This window comes from Columba livia, chromosome 5, assembly GCF_036013475.1.
Source record: "Columba livia isolate bColLiv1 breed racing homer chromosome 5, bColLiv1.pat.W.v2, whole genome shotgun sequence".
Lineage (NCBI taxonomy): Eukaryota > Metazoa > Chordata > Aves > Columbiformes > Columbidae > Columba > Columba livia.
Window position 1 is genome coordinate 40,947,785 of NC_088606.1, and position 21,931 is coordinate 40,969,715.

At 44.4% G+C, this 21,931-nt stretch overlaps 1 protein-coding gene across 4 annotated transcripts in view; it reads right to left on the reverse strand.

Annotated features, from left to right (window-relative positions):
* TYRO3 (TYRO3 protein tyrosine kinase) overlaps window positions 1-21,931 on the reverse strand; it is a 42,764-nt gene that overhangs the window by 14,937 nt on the left and 5,896 nt on the right. The window contains exons 3-11 of one of the 4 annotated variants that reach the window (XM_065064580.1): window positions 21,297-21,397; window positions 17,013-17,183; window positions 14,212-14,298; window positions 10,471-10,586; window positions 7,398-7,575; window positions 6,787-6,929; window positions 5,360-5,504; window positions 998-1,127; window positions 70-170 (exon numbers count right to left, since the gene is read on the reverse strand). In XM_065064580.1, the coding sequence (XP_064920652.1) occupies window positions 70-170; window positions 998-1,127; window positions 5,360-5,504; window positions 6,787-6,929; window positions 7,398-7,575; window positions 10,471-10,586; window positions 14,212-14,298; window positions 17,013-17,183; window positions 21,297-21,397 (1,172 nt within the window). The remainder of the gene's footprint in view (window positions 1-69; window positions 171-997; window positions 1,128-5,359; window positions 5,505-6,786; window positions 6,930-7,397; window positions 7,576-10,470; window positions 10,587-14,211; window positions 14,299-17,012; window positions 17,184-21,296; window positions 21,398-21,931) is intronic. The other 3 variants (XM_065064581.1, XM_065064582.1, XM_065064583.1) reach the window with 3 other exon arrangements.

The window sequence follows — 21,931 nt, forward strand, 5'->3', positions numbered from 1 at the left end:
TGAAGAGGGAGCACGGTACACACGTGAACACAGCTTCTCAGGCAGAATCACTCAGGTAGTTTTACTTACGTGTTGCTTCAATGAGCTCTGGGCCTTCCCTGTTGAAAGACCTGGCAGCTCTGAAGTGGACTGCTGGATCCCCTCTGCCAACCACACTGCCAAAGGCATGGCTAGAAGGTAGAAAAGACACACAGGGCCATGATTACATGGGCCATTCATTTCTAAAAGGGTGTGCTGAACAGTATGGACAATTTCTCATGCCTCGACATATAAATACTACAGACTGTTTTGTTAAAGAGGGTGTAGCTGGAGAGGAGGAATGATGGGTGCTGAAAAACCTAGAGGGGGTTGGAGCCTTCTGAAAGAGGGGAATGACTTGTCATGAGTGCCTGGGAGAAGCTACAGGTTGGGGCAGGTTGCAAAGAACCACATAAACAGAGATGCTGCTATGAGAGGGAGGTCTGGGAGATTCTGAAAAGAATAGGAAACGTGCTTGCAGCAGGGAGCAACACAAAACCAAGGGTCAGAGGTGATGGAAACGAGACTTTCCTAGGGATCCAGAGGGTTCTAGGCAGTCAGGAAGTTACAAGCAGCTGCTAGACTGAAAACCAGCACGGGAGAAAGGGCCCAGCTCACAGGAACACAGAAAATTATTCACCTGTGGGTTTTTTCTCTTTGAATCTCTTAAGCAGCGGTGCTGAGAACTTATACAACCACCTTGATCTAGTTTATATTTTCATATTCTAATAAAGCCCAGATATTGACATAGCATTTTTTTCTACTAGATTTTTTGTGTTCTCATTTTGAAGAAAAGGTAAAGCACTTTCCTGCTAGTCTCTAATACAGGGTCACCCATGAAATTGTGAAAAACAGTTATTCAAAGAAAGTGCCAAACGTAATCAAGCCACAATGCTTTTTGAAAAATAATTGAGTCAGAAATCACACTGGAGGAGAAAGCAATGATATCTCTAACCAGCACAAGGAGAACTTCTCTTACCCAAAACGAGTTTCCTTTCTTCTTTTTCGAAGGAGAATAAGAGCCAGGGCAACAGCAGTGACCAGAGCTGTGAGAATGCCCAGTGCCACAGGAACCCAGGATGTCCCATAAGGAGGTTGCCTTTGGCTACCTAGATGATGGAGAAAACACCAGTCAGGAAATAGAAAACCGTCAAAGGTAAACAGACCATAGTGGGATATTTCTCCTGTTTGCTTTCAAATGGAAAAGCCATGCTGCTGGATCTGGTGTACACAGTGGATCATTGTACACTGGAATTTGGCATAATCAGCTACTCAGTCATCAGAAAAACAAGCTGTTTCACATGGCAAACGCAGAGCAGATACGTCCAGTTATCAGAAGCTATTATTAGTTTTGAGCCTCAAGAAGGTGCTGCTCAAGAAAGGTGCTGCTCCAGATTATACTACTTTACATGAGCTCATGATCTGGGGTGCTGTAAACGGGAGTCTCAAGACAAAAAGGTTGCTTAATATGAGCACTTTCTGTGCAGGTTTCACATTGTCCTGCTTGAGGAAACCAGCAGAACTTTGACCAGGCTACACAGTGCTGCCTGAATGCCAACCTGATAGCATTTTGAAAGACAATAGACAAAGACAATTGCCTCATGGCAATCTGCTTGAAAACATTTACATTTCCCCCCCTCATCCTTCTCACAGGGAGAAGCACCCTGTGAGACTTAGTATTGGCTGTAACTTCCCACTGTTGTTGGTTCGTTGTAACTTCTCAATGTCTCTCTACTAAAACAAAGGTGAATTTTAAAAAATGCCCTGTGAGACAAGAAATAAGTTAACCAGCAGGCAGGTTCCTGTCTAATATTTGCTCCCAAAATATGTATACTTTGGACTACAAACTGTCTACAGAAGAAATGGAGATTATGCCAATCTGATTAAACTGCCAGAGAGGAAGATAAGCAATATGGTGATGAATAAAAGAATATTACCTATGCTTGGCAAACAACAGATAAATTAATCCAGTTCCCTGAGAGATTTCTTCTCCAAATACAATTACTAAAGCTTAAATGTAAACTTGAATGGGTTTATTAAAATCTAGGATAGCCCTCATACCTCCAAATTGTTTAAGAGCAAACAAGGACAGGTAACAGGTCCTCCTAAGCACTTCCTTCATCTTCATGCTCCCCTGCTCACCTTCAGCAGTTGACTGTGCTTTACCAGAAGCTAAGGAAGAATCATCTTTGGTGATACAAATAATCCTGTTATGTTATATGTCGTGAGAGTATAAGTAAGCCTGTCCTTAAAAGAGATGTTAGGTTAATGGGCTGAGATTTGGATGAACCTCTGCACAGATGTATGCGGAAAGGAGTCAGACACCCTGACTGGCAGAGCCCTGGCAGGTAAAAGAAGGCTTCTAAGGCTTGAATACTAGTTACTTTGTTGAGCTTTATCACCCAAGTTTTTAAAGAAACAATAGTCTAATAAACAGAGCTTTAGGAAAGAGAATTCTGGACCATTGAAGAAGCAGACTGGTACTTCTTCACTTCAAACAATTATCGGAGCTTTAGCACCAATTTTCTTATCTCCTTCTGTGACTCACATATTCTTTTCCCACCCAGAAGGCTTTATAGGCTCTGCAGTTTTATGATACTCCCTCCTGCTGCACCTTTTGACCTGGCCTTCAAGGCTGCTTATGAGGAGGGAGAGGGATCAGAAACAGAAGTGGAATGAAAATAAAATGAAAGGTAACTACAACTGGCTCTGCAATTGCCAAGCCAATCATTTGGGCTGTTCCTGCCAAACAATCAGGGCAGAAACAATTAACAGCACTGATGTAAAAGGTCCTTTCTGATAGTTACCGATAAGGTTTCCTTCTCCCTAGGGTGAGGCAAACCTCCCTCAGTCTATTTTTCTAGTCTCTGTCTGCTAGCTGGCCTGGTGAGACAGCAGGGATTTAGGGCACCTTCTGGGGGCTGTCTCCAAAAGAAGAATGGATCAAAACAAACCAAAATTATTGTCCCTTTTCCTAAACTGCTAGGAATCAGGGGCCCATCCCACAGCTTATAACAAATAGGTCAGAAATAGAAATTAACACTGAAGTTCACTGCTTCTCCTCCTCTGCCCCACAGTGCATTGCTTCCCACTCATGCCACGGAGCTAGAGAGGATGGCTGCAGTGCAAGTAAAGAATGGGTTGCCTGTCCTCCCCCAGCTCTTTTTCTCTCCCATCTCCTGTACCCCACTTTTTCAACTGGCATAGGCCTTAACACTGCACAAGGCAGAGGGAAGACAGTACTATTAGATGAGCTTAAATGAGTATTTAGGAGTCATTGATGATGAGAGAACCCCTTTTATTCATGTAGCAGGTTTTATATCAAAAAGGTATGCAAAGAATGTAATTCAAGAGTCTTCTCCTGCATAAGATCACAAAGATTATAGACAGGAAAAAGCTATTAGAACAGTCTGTTCCCCCTCTGCAATGAAAGAGCAAGGTTTCTATTGAGAATGTTTCTGAAAATATTAAAACCATCCTTGTTAATAGTGCACAAGATCTCTGCATAAGCAGGGTGGAGCTCCCACCAGCTTTGCTGTGATGACAAATACGACTTAAAAGTTTATGCAAGCTTAGTCATCCTTACTGCCGCACAGGGAGCTGGTCAGAAACCACCCCTGGCATTTCTCACATAAAGTAACCACCAGTGCCAGTTTGCTATTTTAGGAAAGGAAGCGACTTATGTTTTCTACCAGGCCTGAAACAAAACTGCAGTCTTTCTGCAGCTCTGATGTTCAAGGCCTGTCAGTGTTTCCACAGCGAACCTTTATTTCCAGCCTGTTATGCTTGTGAAGAGGTATGTGTGCTTTCAGACAGCATTTGGCCAAAACAAGCATCGCTCCTGATGCTACTTTTTTGAAGTGGTTTGTAAATAAAAACAAGCAAACATGTTGTGCTTTCAGGATTATCCCATTCCAGCTCCCTGTAAAATGTAAACCCTATACATTCCCTGGGGCTTCTTGCCAGTGCTGGCCATTTTCCAAATGGATCTTCTAGTCCTTTCAGGTACTCTTGTCTGTTTTGGATGCCACAGAAAGTAATTCAGCAAAAAACAGGAGAAAAAAAATTGATGGAGCAAACACTCAACCTCCAGTAGAGTCAGCTCTGGACCCCTGCACCCCTTCACTTTGCTCTAAATAATTTGAGCCTGTGTGCTCACATGTAACCATCAGTACTGACTTCATCACAAGAACTGGGTTTCAAAGGGCCTTTTTGAGTAACAGGCACATTAAAACCTGCATTAGATGCACTACTGCAAGTAAGGCTACAGGTCTCTCCTGGTTGCTCTGCCTCTATCTCCCACCCCCTGCTTGCCTGGGAACCCCACTCTAGATTCCCCCTGCTATTCCTAAGTGCGGAGGGATCAGGAGGGATCAATGTTCATGTGATTCCTCAAAAGACACGTGGGTCAGGCAGAAAGCAGCAGCAGATGGGTCAGCACCAGAGATTAGAGACTGCTGTCCCATCCTTCCATGGGCACTGGGAACAAAACCTCAGGAGATTGTGGTATTTTTGCACAATCACACCTCTCTGACTTCTTATCAACAATCCATATTTTATGCTGAACATCTTCCTCTTAGTTGTTTTACAGTTTTCTTGACAAGCAGCATTCTTCTCTTCCTTCTACCCATCTCCCCATATAACACCCTGCCCTGTTGCATGGCCTGACTCCCACTTCCCACTCACTGTGAAATACAAGCAGTGAGCAAACCAGTGCAGATGAGCCTAACTGCCCTTTAGCACGAGGAATGCACTCCACACACGCATGTTCTTTGCTCTCAAGAAACCTCTCCACGTGGTACAGCTTCTGTACCATCATCTCCTCTTTTACCCACAGCTCAGCTTTTCCATAGAGAGAGCTAGACTGGTTTCATGTAAACACATTCAGTAAAATAATTACAAAACTCCATGTGGCCATGGTTTATACGAGGCTCAACTGAAACTAGTCATGAATGGCTTCAAGTTATATCAAAGAAGAGAGCCTATGTTAGAGGAGTTTTCTGTCATATGTACTCTTGTAAATGTGCATAGCTTAAGCCTAAATGAAGGACTTCAAACCTTCATTTGCACCTTTTCTATTGTGTCTCTTCTTGCCCTGCTCTGCACTAAGCACAGCAAAAGCCCATTAAAGAAGACACTGTAGTGGCCAGAAGCTGGTTTTTTTATACCAGCTCTTTAAATATTATTTAATTTCTACTCCGCTTGATGAAGTCTGCTGTTGTATAAAGCTACGTGGCTCAGTCAGCTGTAAGCAATGAAAGGAGAAGAGTCAGAGAGAAACAGTAGTCCCAGCACTTGCGACTTTTTTCCCAAAACCGAAGGGACAGCTGTGGACACTCACCCATGACCTCCCGGGCTTCAAGCAGGAAGAGGTCACTCCAGGGCCCGCACCCTGCAGAGTTCAGCACACACACCCTGATGATCAGGTCTTTGAGAGGATTCCACGTGGTGAGATTAGCTTTTGTATCCTGCACAATCATCTCCCCCTGGGAGCAAACAGCAACAAAATGTAAGCTTTCTTAAAGGGAATCTAGTCTAAGATTTCACTTTTAAAACTAAAAACTAAACCAAAACATTACTATGAACTTCAGTGGTTCTATAAAAAGGGTTGGGAGTTGAGACTTCAGGGTCCTAGTCCCAGTTCGGCTGTCATCTTGGTTTTCTCTTCTCAAAAATTGCTAATAGCTTCCTAGGGCGTGGGGAAGATGTGAGGTTTCATGTTTTCCTCCTTTGAGGTCCTTCCATGAAAGTTGCCATAGAATTTTTTTTTTTTTCTGCTATGAAAAGATACACCTCCTTTTTGTGGTATAAACACAAAGATGTGCTAACATCCAAGGGAGGAGTCTGTCTGTTTCAACTTGTTGATCAAACTCCAAATGGCTTCTGAATTGAATGGCAAGTTTCAATTAGGATGGCAAGGCCAACATATTTTCAGCAGTTTTGTGGATCTTCTTTCATACAAATCATCTGCAGTAAACCCATGAAGATTTGGCTGTCACCACTGACACAATGTAAATTCAATGGGATCTCAAGATATTATCATTCAAAAGCAATGACGCTGACCTAGGACAAAATGGGTCATGCAAAAAAGGAAATAAGTCTTTTCCATCTACCTGTCTATTATTACAGGCTTGTTCACCATTAATAAGCACCAGCTAAACACATATTAAGAAGTGAGAAACCATAAGAAATGCCCTGAACTTCAAAGGCAGATAGATACCTGGGAAAGGTCAATGCTGAAGAACAAATGAAAAGCCTTCTACCTTGACAGGGTCCTTTCAACTCCCTACATATTGTAAATGAAATTAAATAATCAACAGCCTCCTTTCTGTATTTACAGTATAACTCATTCACTTGTTAAATATACTTTTGCTGCTAGGATTTGAAAAGCCAGGTCCCAGTCACAGGAGGGAAAAAGCCCAGATCCTGCACTGAGCTGCTCTTGCAAGAGCACTGGAAAGAGGCAGAGACAAACTGAATTCTCTCTATGCTGTCCTTGTTGCACAAGGAATGGCAGAGAACTTGTCTGTCCACAGACATTCAAGTGAAGGAATTCTGAATAAGCCAGGAAGGGAGAAATGGGCCTAAATCCTGAGGCCAAATGTGGAGCTGTGGCAAAGCAGATTGGATCCCCTTACACAAAAGCAATGCCAGCAATCTAGTCCCCTGGTATGGATAAGGAATGAGGGACCCTAACGTCTAGAAAATTTAATATGAGCATTTTCCAACTCTGTGCCAAATGGCTCAGCTCCCTTCTCAATCTGTTACCTGAGTTACATTATCCTGAATCCATTCCAGCCTGTATCCCAGGACATTTTCTTTCAGCATGTCTGGAGCCACACCTTCCCACTCCAGAATCAGACCAGGATCTCTTTGGATAACATGGATATTTTGTGGGGTGCTGCTTGGAGCTGAAAGCAGAGAACAGAACACAATAACTCTGTGCAGGAAAATAAAGCTCTATCCATACTGAAAATGGCTGAAGAGACAGTTTCACCCTCTTTCCTTGTATCAGCCAGAAGAGAGAGAACTTCTGCAAGCCACCAGCACTATGTTTACTTCAAGTGCAGAAGATAAGGTCAGTCAGTGTCTCTTTGCGAGACCCCAAGAATCTCAGAGAGCCAACAGGACATATGCCCAGCATGCAGAAGCTCATGGCTGGATCAGCTTGTGTATCACACATCATTGCTGTTAACCACATTTGACTGCACATTATTATTTTATCTTAGGTGTTAGGAGGCCCTTAGAGTGGACAAGCAACATGACAGTATCACATTTCCTGCATTTCAGAATTAGCAAGAAGAAGTTCAGTGAAGTTCATCATCGTCTCTTTTTCAGATTCAGAACTGCTTTCCTGTTCTCGTCTGCTGTTTACTTACCAAGCTCCAGGGTCTGGAAATAAACCCTGTCGGTGAACGGGGAGCTGCCCATCTCATTGCTGCACTGCACACGAACACTGTAGTTGGTGGAATGCTTCAGGCCTTGCACGACGTAAGCAAAGGGGGGCACTGGGGTGACTTCAGTGGAGACCTCCTGGCTGTCTGTTGACTCAGCTACCTGTGCCAAGGGTGAAACAGAGAAGCTTTGTGACTAACAGGTCCAGAGGGATAAAAGTTCTTTTAATGGTTAGTTTAGGAATGTGTAAGAATAGATACGGTACCAGTGCTGTTTATAATATGGAAAAGGGAGTTGTCAAACTAAGAATCATGAGCCATGCCTTAATTTGGTTTAAGTGACATCACTCTCCTAACTCTGGCAGTACAACAATTTTCCACCAGCTGAAAATTTGGTTCCACATTTTAAAACATTTTCTTACTTATGTTACAAATTCTACAGTTGATTATTATTTCCTTTAAAAAACACCAAATGTGCATGTTGCTTTGAGTGCTAGCAGCTAGCTTCTGAGGCTTGTCTAAATTTGGGCAATGAGAACTGGTAGATTAACTTCCCTGTTGCCCAGTGTCACCTTTTTCTCAACTCCTTTTTCAGAAGTTTGTAGATTTTCGGTTTTGTAGTGGATTAAAGACATGGTAGACACTGGTGGCTTGGTTCAACTAAACTGTGTCAAATTTTAACTGAAAAGAAACTTTTTACCACTCCTGCAACTGTTACCCACCTCCCACCCCCAGCCCAATCTGAACACCTAAGCAACATGAATATTAACTTAAATCTGATATCACTGTGTGCTTTTAATGAAAAGACAGATTCAATGTTCCTGCTTTTGCACTGACAATAGCAGAAATCACTGCATAGCTCCCAAGCTCAGCCTATCTTTCTTCTGGAATGCATCTGAAATAGCAAAGCTGGGAGTACTGACAAAAGAAAAACACTCATGAGGACTTTAGATTCTTTATATAGCAGTCTTTCTCCCTTTCTCCCTGCCCTTCTGCTCATTCTCACGCACATTTTTGGCTAACTGATTTATTTGGCTAATAAAAAGGAAGGATCTCAAGCTTCCTTAACAGAAAAGCATATTGTTGTCATTATCAGTGTCATCCAAAGCAGGCAAAAAACAAGCAGACCTTTGTGTAAAACCCTGTCAGTTTGATGGTATGTTTCTGCTCAACAGTCTGAAGAGTCTGGGCTCTTACATCTGCCCCGTTTATGCCCTGGAACATGGCTTATGTTAACAGTGAGTAAACACGGTGAGTCCCTACGCTGTCCCAGAAGCAAACCCGCCTGCATGAACACAGTGCTCTTGGGGCACCCGCTGCACTTCCTGAGTGCCAGAAAACCACAGCCGAGTTTCAATTCCCCCTTCTCTATCTGGGAGGCTCCAACCAGAAGTGCAATCACGGGGAGCTGCAGCATGTGTGTTTTCACATGGAAATGTGGGTCAATGTCTCTCAAGAAATCTCTCAGCATGGGAGATGGAGGAAGCACGGCTTTCTGTCACTAGAGGGTTATTGCCAAGTTACCCTGCTCCCTGACCAAAACACAGGAACTTCGTCCTCCCCAAATAGAAGAGAAAAGGCTTAGAAAAAGGGCGAGAGACTGCTGAGTGGACAGAAACTGAGTTGTTCTGATTCCACCTCTTTTCTACATGACCCATCCCCCCCACCTCTGCTCCTGCCAAAAGTGAGAGGGGGAACTCAAAACCCAGGGTGATTAGCATTGCAGCATGCAAGCCAGGGAGAATAGGTTGTTCCAACTGGAGATAACTCGCATTGTAAAACAGAGGAAGAAAACCATTTTGGATTGCGAACAAGAACAGAAGCAGCAACAAAATCCAGATATCAGGGCCAGCTATATTCAGGCATTCCTCTTGCCAGTGAGTTAAAACAAGATGATGGTTTCTTTCACTTATGAAAGGGAATAAAAACCAAAGCGTGAAATCCCTGGTTTCCTCCACAAATAAAAAGAGGACTGCAAGTAAATTACCTATGCTGCTTCGAGCATACCTTGTGTTTATAATCCTTCTCTACATAGTTGGCAACACCCCACAGAAATTCCATTCCAGCTCACATTGCTGCTGTCATCAGGTAGGGAAAGCACAGGGGCTCAATATTCATACCTGGCAGACAAATCCATGGGGAACGTGCCTCCTAGCTGTGTTTGTGTGGCCTGCTTCAGGAATTGCCATTTCTTTTAGGCACTCAGTTACCAGCAGTTTGATCTGATTTTACAGTTAAGTGTGCAATGCTACAAACTCTGCCTGAGGTTGGACACATATAATTATTCCCACAGACCTGAAGAAGCAGTCCAGCTTTTCAGAGATGTTGAGTACTCAGCACTAGATAGAGCTAAAGGATATGATCACCCTTGATTTTCTCAGCAGAAATGGTCATTGACAATGCAAAACCAATCAAGATTTAGAGGCAAGGCTTAAGGTTACTCTAAAACATGCAAACAGGCCTTACTTTGTATCAAAAAGCCCGATCTGTCTCCTGCCTCCATCATTCCCACCTTTCCTGCACCACATCCAATACTTTGCAAGCTCCTCATCCACTGGGCTCATGGGCATGTCCAGATCGCAGCATCTCCTCTGGCACTGCAGAGCACAGGGCTGAGCTGGCACTGGAGCCACGGGCTACTGCAGTGGAACAAGTTACCACGGGCTGGCTGCTCCACACGAGCAGGATGCACAAGCACCCTGCAGCCACCCAAGGGCACTTCCCACAGAGTGATACGTGTTTCACGTGTGCTGCAGCGCACCACTCTGCGTGGAGCGGCTGCCACAGAGCAACCAATGGGGCAACCTGCTGGGAGGGAGAATGGGGCCAGTCTCAAATTCTCAACTGGACACTTCATGCTTAGAAACGGCCTTGCTATTCAGCACCTATTTATGCCCTCAGTTGCAACCTGCCAAACTTTCACATTTTAAACAGTAGAATAAGAATTCAAACACAGCTACAAAGCAGTTAGGAGAGCAAAACATGGTTGAAGCAGTGTCATGGCTCAGGGGAGACCCATTCTTCACGCAGGAAAGGGGATGATCCAGAGAGGCCATACCTGAAGACTGCAAGAGTGGAGGGGTGCACGGCCATCAAATCCTGGCACCCAGACCACGCTGGCATTGCTGCTGGTGACTTGGCTTACAGTTACATTGAGAGGCGGGAGAGGCATGGCTACAAAGGAAACAAAGAGACCTTTCAGCATGCACAGAACTGAGCAGGTATTCACATGAAAATGGCAGAGACTTGAGGCTAGAAGTTATGCAATGAAATGGTACAATATCACATCTTTAAAGAGTGCCCCTGACTGCCATGAATGAAACTATTATAATTGAACAAGCTATTGGCATCCATTCTTTAATAGTCCAGCTTACTTGCTTGATGTACACAGGCAGCAGTTGATATCTCTGATAGCAACGGCAGTGTATGATGTTTACACCTTGGCTACTCAGCCCCCTGACATTGTGAACCAAATCAGGGCTTTAAAACCTCTCCCCTGGTCCAGCCCCCCAAAGCAGATCTGCCAGCACCAGTGGAAGGGTGGTTTGCTGTAGTGAACCCCATACTCTGCAGCTGGATTTGAAGCCTCATGCTGTGAAAGTGATGCCTCCAGGTGTCCACTACAAGCCCTTTTTGAAGCACCCTGGGACAGAGCCTAGACTGAAACCTGCCTCCTTTAGATGCGGGATGAATAAACTCAGAAAGCACTCTCTGTTTTATAGAGGGGAAGTGGAGGCAAAGGGACTGCCTATCACATAGCTGATACCACACTACAAATTCAGGGCAGAGCCAGGAACAAAAAAATCAGGATTCCCAGACTGGCCATTAAATCAGATGTCTGTGCTTTCTACCACCACAAAACAGCACCGGAGTGCTGGCCCTCTGCTCTCATTCTGACCAGACACCTCCATCACTGCAGGGCCCTCTAGCATCTTGTTGCATTAACCAGAGCAATTTGCCTTCCTTTTAGGATCCCTGATGCTTCCCTGTAACTCCAGATGCATCTTCTACTCTGCCAGATAGCACCTTTGTCTCTCAGTGCACTGAGGACAGCCACAATACTGCCTTCAGCATCTCCACAGGGCCAACTTGCAGGAGAAATGCTTAGACCAAAGTCCCCTCCCAGGTCCCTGCAGAGGGCCCAGAAGAGAAGATGGGGCAGGGAATAGATGGTGGCACAGATTAACCCCATAAAGCTTTTGTTATCTGGTTAACTAGTTACCAGGACTCAGGGCAGAGGCTGCCACCTGGATAAGAACAGTGTGTGTGTGTGGGAGGTGGGGCAGCAGAGCACAGGTCAGGGATGGGAGATGGACAATGAGTTCTTTGCCTTTCAGTGAATGGTTTCTGTGAGTTAACTTAGACATTCCTGTTTCTTGGTTTCTTTTCCTTTTGATGTTGGGTATTCAGGTTTGTGAGCTCTTTTTTTTGGGGAAAAAAAAAAGCTTGCTTTCACTGCTTACTTGGGTATCATTGAAATATTGCCCTTAAGTCTTTTGTAAACACACTTGTAACTTTCGGGTTTAGCAACATATGAGAAAAAATAATGAACTGCTACACATCCTCTCTGTAATGGAGACAGCCACTGCAGAGGGTCAGATTGCAAGAACCTTCCTCTAACTCTGCAATTTGTAGAAGGGACAGAGGCATTTCCCCATCAGGAGCTGGGAAAAACCTCTGGGCAGCTGTTCCCTGTTGTGCTCTGAAACACAGGATACAACCCTAAAAGTCCCAGCTACACACATGAAGGAGAGCAAAGCCAGTCTGAAAACGGGACCTCCAGTGTTAACACAGTGAGAGTTAACTTCCCTTGCGCTTGTAGAGTGGCTGGAACAATGGGGCTTTGTACACGGCTGGGGACCGTGGGCTATAATAACAGTAATTTTCTGCTTGGAGTACACCCAGCACATTGTGGGCACTACAGAGAATAGATAATGAACAACAACAGCAGCAAATAGGAAGAAATAGTAACAGTTTGTAGATGTCCTAGAAAAAATATTTGCCTGTGGAAACACAGAAGAAACAAATTGTTTAATAAATGGTAGAAAGACTTGAGAGTCCTTATTAGCAAATGGATCAGTGTAAGAGAGGAAGGCCCTGACCATGCATGGATGGACAACTACTCCCAAGAGTAATTTCATTGAAGTCTACATGTTCACAACATCAAGGACTAAATAAACATTATCTGGGCCTGCTCCTGTCTCTGCTGATGTCTTTGTTAGGCGTTTTGCTTCAATTTTAGCAGGGGCTGTACTAGATTTTCAAAACTTTGCTCTTCAGAAGAGCCTCATCACTTCCTTAAGCTCAAAGCTACTCCTTTAGACATACCTTTGAAGTATTACAGTTAGAACTTTTACAACTACAGTACTGGACTTGCTGTTTAAAACCTGTTTTTTTATCTCTAGGACATGCCACATACTTGCTGAATCACTTAAGCTTGCTCTTCCTCGGCTCTGAAAAGCATGTGTGTGTGTGCACAGGAGTGTGTCCCAGATAGGTTGTGTAGATTTCATTAGCTGATGATTGACCCCTACGAAGCATTTTTGACTAAATGCAGCTGCTGGAAAATGTGAGAATTCTGAGGCCTTTAGGCCATTATCTTATAATGGTTAAAAAAAAAAAAAAAAAATCTGTGTTACCATTAAAAAAAAAAAAAAAAAGCTTGTTTATGCTAAATGTTATTTCAAATTATGGCTTGATGAGATTTTTTTTTTAAGCATAATAGCTTTGTGGACTAAATTCTATCCCACGATAAAAATATCCGTAGAAGATATATTCCATAATAACTAATTCCCCTGCGTAAACAAGCCTTTAAGGCAACAACTCCAAACAGTTTTAAATTAAGTTATAAATCTTACTAGTCCAGCATACTGCATTCTTGGCATAGCAGCAACCACAATGTCCTGAAGAAAAATACACTGTAAGAGCAGTAGATCTACAGCTGGATTTTAAGGAATCCTTTAATGAATATCAGCTAATACAACTGTGAGTTCTGATACAGACATAAATGCTTGCTCTTATTCGTGCTGAGCAATAAGCTACCACTTGGAACAAATTAGTTTTGTGACATGCCTCTCCTGGAACTGATAATCATGTCATTAAATGCACATTAAAGCATGACTAAAAATTCAAATGCAGTAGCATCTCCACATGAAGAGGAAGGGAAGAGTTGACTGCTCTAGTTATCCCCATTTCAGTCACCTCTAGGAACAGAGGAAATGGGACATCAACTTACGGACTTCCAAAGGACAACTGGTCATGCAAAGGCTATGAATTATTTGTTTTGAATGAGTTTTTAAAAAGCAAAGAATTAACAAAATAAAATCCATAAAAACAGCGTGGCTGAGTAGACTTTACTGGCCACTGGTGATTGCCTTGTCTTTTTTCAGCATCTAATGTGACGCCAATAGAAGCAAACACAAGTAATGGCCTCTTTGGCTCTAACAAGACCCATCTATCTCTAAGAAGGGAAGATCTCCCCAGCTACAGATTTATATCCAGCTTCATCTCTCACAAACAATTCAACTGCTCTGACTCTCTCCTTTTGAAGGAAAAAATGTTATTCGACATCACACTTCCATTCCTGAATCAGATGTGGTTTATTTTCAACAGCCTGGGATACGGCCCTGCGTAGCAAGTGGGAGCTGCTGTTAGAGCACAAAGCATCGTTTCAGCTGGGGAGAGCTCAGCCAGTGCTGGTTGCTGGCAGCTTTGAGACAACCCCTTGCATTAAGGAGCCCGATTTTCCCTCCCCAAGAGCAAACCCGAGTCCCTTGCCCATTCTCTTGCACTCTCTCACCTTTAATTTGAACAGTAGCTGTCCGAGACGAAGACAATCCCTTTACGTTGTGAGCTTCGCAGGAGAAAACTGTGCTTTGATTAATACCTGGAGATCAGCCAAGAAAAGGAAGGGAAACACAAACAGCTATATAATCCATCCTCAACCTTCAGCAGAATTTCAGTTATGTGTGATAACCAGCTCAAACTGCACAGGCAATTGGAGGGCTGAGCTGGGTGCCAAACAAAGGCATGCGAATTTCAATATAATTAATGTGCTAAACCACATTTTTAATGGCGAGAATGCAGTAATGTAGAAGAGCTTCCACGGGAGCTTCAGAAAGCACTGAAAAAGAAAACTGAATCTGGCAGAACAGCAGCTCACATTGCTCTATTAGTAGATGTCCACTTCTTACTTTCTGGTGAGCATTTTCGGAAGAAGGATCGTGCTAAACCATGTGCTTATATGATGCTCTGGACCTCAGTCTGCCACCTGAGCAACAACCATCTTCCAACAGGGCTACAAGCCCAGGCAAACTTCCAAGCAGACACTGCAGATTTCAAGCTAATGCCACCTGTCCATCACCTCGCACCAGACTTTGGAAGACATGCAAAGGAAGTGGGAGTAAAACGCTACCGCACCAGCACAGAGGCACTTTCCAAAGGTGATGCAATGCAAGTGAGGATTATGCTCCCTCCCTTCTGTGAGCGTCCATCCATCCCACAGGGCCTGAACATGGCATTAAACTGGTCTCCAGCTGCTCCAAGATCCATACATGTATTGCTAATTAATTAGAATTGAGACAGATTGCAAAGCTGCCAGGAAAAGTGTGTCAAGCATATGTTTTAACTCCTCCTGGCCCTCCCTTGCCTCATAGGGCTCTACCCGAGAAAAGTTAAGGATTGGCACACTATGGGCATACAGTTTAGGAGGGAAAAAGACTTCAGAGATGCATGGAACAGCTTGCACAGTGTCCGTCTTTGCCCTTTGATTCATCTCCCAACCCTGAAATTAGCAGCATTATGAAGAAGGTGTAGTGGAAGAGAGGAGGGACTGCTATAAAACAAAATAAAGTATTTTATCTTCTTTCACTCACTCAAGTTAACCAGAGGAAAATGCTGCCAGCAGACTGAAGGTCAGGCAGCAGAGCAGCACCTGATGTGGCAAGCATGTCCGAAAGACAGAAGCAAACACAGCCCTGCCCTTAGGAAAACATGAAACACACAACAAACCAAGATCTCCTTACTCTCTAGCACCATTGCCAACACTGCTTTCCAAATATAACAATCTTTTTACCAAACCAGCTGCTTGCTGAACCTTTTACTTTCTAATCAGTATTTTTTTTTTTTTTTTTCCAGAATTTGGTATTTTCTTTAGCTAGCGATGCCGGTTTTCTTACCCGGCCACCTTTTTTGACATGCTTTGGCAATCTGACCATGTAGCTTGTCCTTCTATATTTTTTCCTTTGCAAAGACCAGATCTGCCCAAGGGACATCCCAAAGAACACTGAAAGGGGCAAAGAAAGGTACTGGTGACTAATAGATAAAATAGTAATTCATTTGGGGAATCAGTAGGAGCAGATGTCCTTGTTCAGCATCCATGCCACTGCTCCACAATGGCAGAAGTTTTGTAAGGCACCATGAGATGAGTTCAGTGGAGGAGACTTATTTTTTACTGTCTTCCCCATCTCGACTATCAATCTTTCCAGTTTCCATTTCAACAGACAGTTTATATCATAAGGGAGAAGTTTTCATTTCCAAACTGGAACAGCATCAAATGGCTACGTAAAAGAGGGAGCAGATGATAAAACCATTGCAAATCACAAACCAGGTTTTGATTTACATATAAATTAGGTTCTAAGGGAAGGCTTAATAGGATTGGATAGCTCTAAGGATGGCCGAAGATACAGAGAAACTCCCCCTGGGTGTAACTATATTAACACTGATGAAGAGGCCCCAGAGATAACTCTGAGTTGTAAAACCTTTTCTTTCTAAATAGCTAGTTCAACTTTGGCTCAGGGCTGCTGAGAATAATAAAACAGCAGCAAAGAAGAGAAGTAAAGCAAGGCTGTTGGACAACTAACTAGAACAAAGTTACCTTTAGGAGGTAACTACAGGAATAGCCGTGGCCAGGTCCTGGCACACAGGGCCTCCTCCCAGTAAGGGGGCTGAAGAGAGGCCTGAACACCTCCTGGCTCCTGAGACCCTCAGCTGACGCTGCTGGGGAAGGGGGTCTCACCACCACGCACCCAGTGCCCGCTCCAGGGCAAACCTTGGGCTCTGAAGATATCAACCAGCCCACTTCAGCACCAATGCAACCATTCTAAAAGTGTCAAACAATTACATGAGGTGGTCAGCATCTAGCAAGCCTGCAAGAGCAGAGGAGTGAAAGAGAGGGGAAAGCAGTACGTGACATGGCTGTGCAAAGGAGAAGGTGGCATCTGATACATGTGAACACTTGGAGATTTCCAAGCCAAATGTCACCAGCAGAGTCACTGAATATAATAAGAAACACCCTCCACAAGGTGGAATGAAAGAGACACTCAATGCATCATCTGTCCAGCAGCATTTTTAGCACAGTGCCAGCCCCATCCAAGCTCTGAAGAGCCTGTGCACCTCAAGCCAGCAGCAAATACAGAGAGCAATGACCACCCCTCAAGATGATCTGGCTTTCTATGTGATGATGATGCCTCAGCCCTCAATGTACAGTCAAAGACTGTTCTCGCACTATGTGGCTAGACAGCATCACTAGGCATGATCAGAAGAGAGGTTTCCTCCTCTTCTGATGCTCAGAGTGATCCCCTGCATTGCCAGCAGCCTTACCTGACACATTTAAGATGGAGGGGGAGATGTCTGGAAGCCCCACTCTAGAGTCTCCCATCCACCAGACAATTGTCACTGGTTCAGGGGGACCAACAGCAGCACAGGCCATATGAAATGGGACATTAGGGGACACGGACACATCCTCGGGTTCCACAGTAAAGTAGGGCACACCTGGAAAAGCAACAGACAGGTGATAATAACTGGAGAGACTCTTTCTGTCTCTTGTTTATTTCCACTAATACCAGTGCCCAACACTGGACACCCACCTGCTCTGCCTCTATGCCTAATCTGACTCCCTCCAAGCCCTTCACAAGAACCAGGGGTCAGATATGCTGGATCAACTTGAGGCATGAATGTCTACATGCTCCCACTAGAAGTCTGAGAGGCAAAGAGTGCTTGCTCCCAAAATGCCTTCGAAAAAGCTCTTTCACTGAGTCTCCTTCAAGACTCCCCTATGATGTAGCTTTTACTGGCAGTTATTTGCTCAATTTTTCAGCTGGAGAGACTGGAGTTTAAAGAGGCAACAGTCAATAACTTTAGCAGTGGCAGACACCACTTTAAAAGATACCTAATCCAGCTGCAGATACTTCTTGCTATGCATTAAAACTGAAGCTTGTGAACCTGTTGAACTAGTGGCTGTAACAAACCCATGAATGAGGAAAGAATCCCCCAGGTGAGAGACTGGAATCATTTACAATGCTGTCTCCACAGCTTAATTGACTGAAGCCACCTTGTAGCACGCTCCAACACTGCAAGAACCAGGCTGCCTTGGAGTTAGGGGTAATTTGTTTCAGAGCTGATGGTTATCCATCGACACAGCTCTCTTCATAACTATCTGTTCCTCACCATGCAAAGACGCCTGCTTGGTACAACAGGCCTTAGAACAGGTACACAGGGAGCAAAACACAGCTGCAATGCTAACCACCTCAGGTCATCAAGAGATGCTGTTCCTCTTATGGGCAATGCCAAAACTCTGGTGGTTTCAGTGCTCCAAGCCAGTAATAAAAAATTCAGCAGCCATCAGCACCAGTGCTGACCCTGCAGGACAGCCGGCATGTGCTTCTGGTGGAAGAGCTGAAGCTCCAGAGAAATGCTGAGTTCCCTTTTATACTCAAAACTTTGGGTATCAAGCACAGCCACTACAGACTGTGTCAAAACCAAAACTAGGTATGCTCAGCTGGAAAAAGCATGTTTTGGAAACTGCTGATCTGCCGCCTCACAGAAACAGAGGAACCAACACTGTGCATTCACATGCTCAAATTACACTGTCTGTCCCTGGGCAAAGATGACAGGCCCGAGTGGCTCCTCTTGGCGTGGCAGAGGCTGCACACCTCCAATAGCAGGCAATAATGTAGGTGCCTAAACAGGGATTTAGAAGCCTAAGGCTTGGCACTTCCCCTAAGCTCCAGCTGAAAGTGGTGCCCTCGGATTTTCACAAACCATCCAGTGGCTGTTTGTGTCTCTCAGGTGGCAGCTTCTTTGTGCCTTCTTGTCTCCTTGCCACTCCCTTTATAGTGGCTAGTAAATGAACAAACTAAAACAGGTCTAAAAATAGGTCACTTCAGGAATGATGGTGCCTATCTGTACAAAGGCTAATGTTCAGGAGAAGTATACCTATCATCATGATTTACTAACGATTTTTGCTTACATGTTTTACTTTATTTTTTTATTGCAGTCATACATAAACAATAAAAATTAATACACTTTCCAGATACCAGCTGTGACACATCTGTCTGCTTTACCATCCTTCTCCAAGGAAGATCAGAAGGGAAAACACCATCATTTCTTCTACCTGTGAGCAGGATCTCTGTCTCCTGTCCCTTTGCCATGGCACCTGAGGTAAACTTGTGGGAGGATCCTGCCCAGCTCGGCAGGTTTTCTCACTTTGAGAGCAGCTAACCAGACCAGATGAGACCACAATTAAAAACTCTTATAGTTCAGGGAGTGCAGCTGACTCATCCAGCTCAGGAACCTGCACTGCCCCTGTATATATGCTACCTGGATACCTCACTGTATGAGACACACTCAGCCTCCCGGCTCTAGTACAGGAGGCGAGTGCCAGCAGCCCCTTTCACAGATGCACCACGAAGGCACTGAGCATCCAACAACCAGGAAATCGGTGGCAAAGCAAGGAAATGAGCGTCTCTACTCCCTGTTCCAAGACAGCATCCAACTTACAGGGCCAGTTTTTTTTCCTACAGCTCAGTTTTTAGACAGCATTAATTCAGGTGGACGTGTCCATACAGGTGTGCTGGGGCTCTGACCATAGCCACAACAGGGGCCAGCAGCCCCGGGAACAGCTGCATGGTCAGAGGTATAATTTCAGAGGGAAGGTTCTGTAAGAAACATAATCTGTGTTTTTCAGGTGATAACATTCCGTAGCATACCTCTTAGATTACCTCTCCAGGCATTGAACGCTATCATGTTCTCAGTAAGGCCATGTTCTAGTTTCTAAACTAGAAAATAATTTCAGAATAATTTTGTGTTTGTAAATTCTGAGGAGTGTTTCATAAGATCAAGCATTTTAGTTGTATTACAAAGTTCAAATACCATTGCTACAAATTCTGCCTGATACAGACTACCTAAGTGGATCTCAAGGCAGATACTAGACAGCACAGAAATCCATTTGAGCTCACTTTAAGTTAGATCACCAGTAGTCCATGCTTGTTTTGTGTGGCAGACTGAAGGGTGTCAGCAACTACCAAAGGCTGAAAATGACCAGAGGAAAGATCCTCTCTTGATTGAAGAGGACAACAGTTGTCATCGATACAGCAATCACTTCTAGACAAAGCTGGTACATACAGCCATAATAGTGACAGTGGGACTGATAGGCTTTAGTGTAAGAAAACACCAAGGAGTGCACACAGCTGACACATTCTTAAAAATCCACCCCTTATCACTATTTGTTATTTTTTAATTTTTTCCACTAACTCCCATTTCACATGATTACATGCTCAGTTCAAGATTAACTAGCTTCTGCTGTACTTGCTTTTCTCATAAAGGCAACTAGTTGCATTTTCTTTTTTAGCTTACGCTTCTGCTGTAAGTTTTGGCCTTCATTCTCAACACTCCCCCTTACCTAGATGCAGCTGTTTCTTTTGTGACTTGGGTATTTCTTGCCTGTGCTATCCAGAGGGCTCCTTTGCTTTTCAGATGCCTTAGCACGCTGAGCTACCCAATCACTCCTAATGCATCCACCATGCAAATGCAGCCACCTCTGGAGCAGCCCATGATAATTGGAATAGAAATAGAAACTCTACACAACAGAGAGTGTTTTAAGCTGTAAACAATGTTCTCCAGTTGAAACTGCACCTGAAAATTTAGGTGGACAAAAGCTTGGGATTTATGGAAGGCAGCAGGTAAGCATTCCTCTTCCCATGAGAACTGCAATAAATGTTTCCACAGCTCTGAGCAAGCCAAACCTTTGCTATAAAACACCCAGACCACACCACCTCCCACAATACTCCCTCCCTGCTCCCCCTCTTTAAGACTTTGACTCACCTGTGGCCCACAACGTGACCAATTACATCCAAAAAGCCACTTCTTGCTGCAAATGCGCTGTTACTGTCAACTTCCTTGCCAAATATTAGGCCACCCTATGACTGCTGGCTTCTCAGGATCTAACAATCACGGCTCAAGCAAAATGAAGAGAGACAGTAAGAAGCCACCGATCCACACTGCCTTGGGTGACCTTTGGGCAACCACATAGAGTTATTCTTTATCAGAGAAGACCGGGCAAAACAGTGCACATGGAACAGTCACAGCTATGAAGCACTGATGTATAGCACATCTCCTGAAACTCAGAATTGGGCTAAAACTGTACCTTTCCCTTGAAGACCTGTTTGGTTGATACACAGAACCAGGCTATGACCCTGCTTTGGAGAAGTGGGTTGGACCAGATCAGGCTTAGCTCACTGAGCTAAGCATGAGCATCCCATGGACAGATCCCTTTCAGCCTGAAACATCCAGTCACTCTACAAATTATTTGGAGACCAAAGCAACAACTGATTGAGGGCCTGGAAAGAAATGTTTGTGCATGAAAGGATCTTTCACTTGCTTCCTAACGTGCCAAAGTAAAACCAGAAGGTAAACTGACAGCTCCTCTCCTTGAAGCTACTCTCCTACCAGTTCTTACTCCTGCTCTGTAGTGATCTCACTGCAGTTGGTGGCAATGGCTGACGACCAAGAAGCCTGTCACTGGAGCAATCTGTTCTCACCCCATCCACCTAGAGCATATCGGTGGGTCAGCCCTGAAAGGAAACCAGCACTACTACTAGTCCTTACCTTCCACTATGAGCCACACTTGCTGTGATTCTTCCTTCTTCCCCCCGTTCTCAACCTGGCACCAGTACTTCCCAGAATCTGTCCGCTCGACGGATTTCAAGCTGAAAAAAGCCAAAAGCCATATCGATATTTTACGTGGATAAAGCATGTTTTTGCCCCAAAGGACCATCAAGCGTTTGTCAAACCAGATGCACGGACAACACCCACTGAGATGCAGCCAGCTGTGGGGAGGAGGGCAGCAGCTAGCCAGCAAAAAGCACGCAGCAAAACAGCAGAGATGGGAGGCTCCTTTCTAAAGTGGGTGGAGGGAATCGTCAGCAGAGCAGACAGCCTTCCTCCGAAATATCATCACAGAAAACCCACCATTTGTGTCCTGTGAGGATAGGAAGGGGTTGGTCATCTTGATCCTCAAATGTGACTCTAGCTAGCCTTCAAGAGTAACAGCTTGGCCCACAATGTCTGAGCTAGCAGGAAACTCCATATCACAAACCTCCAATGAGCCTGACTGTCGTGCCTCAGTTAGGTGACAGGACTGGTGACAGCCTTGTCCAGGAACAGATGGGTCAGAAAAGGTCTCCCCCTCAGCTCAGCTGCACTCAGTATTATTCTTATCCCCAAAGAGCCTCACATTGCAA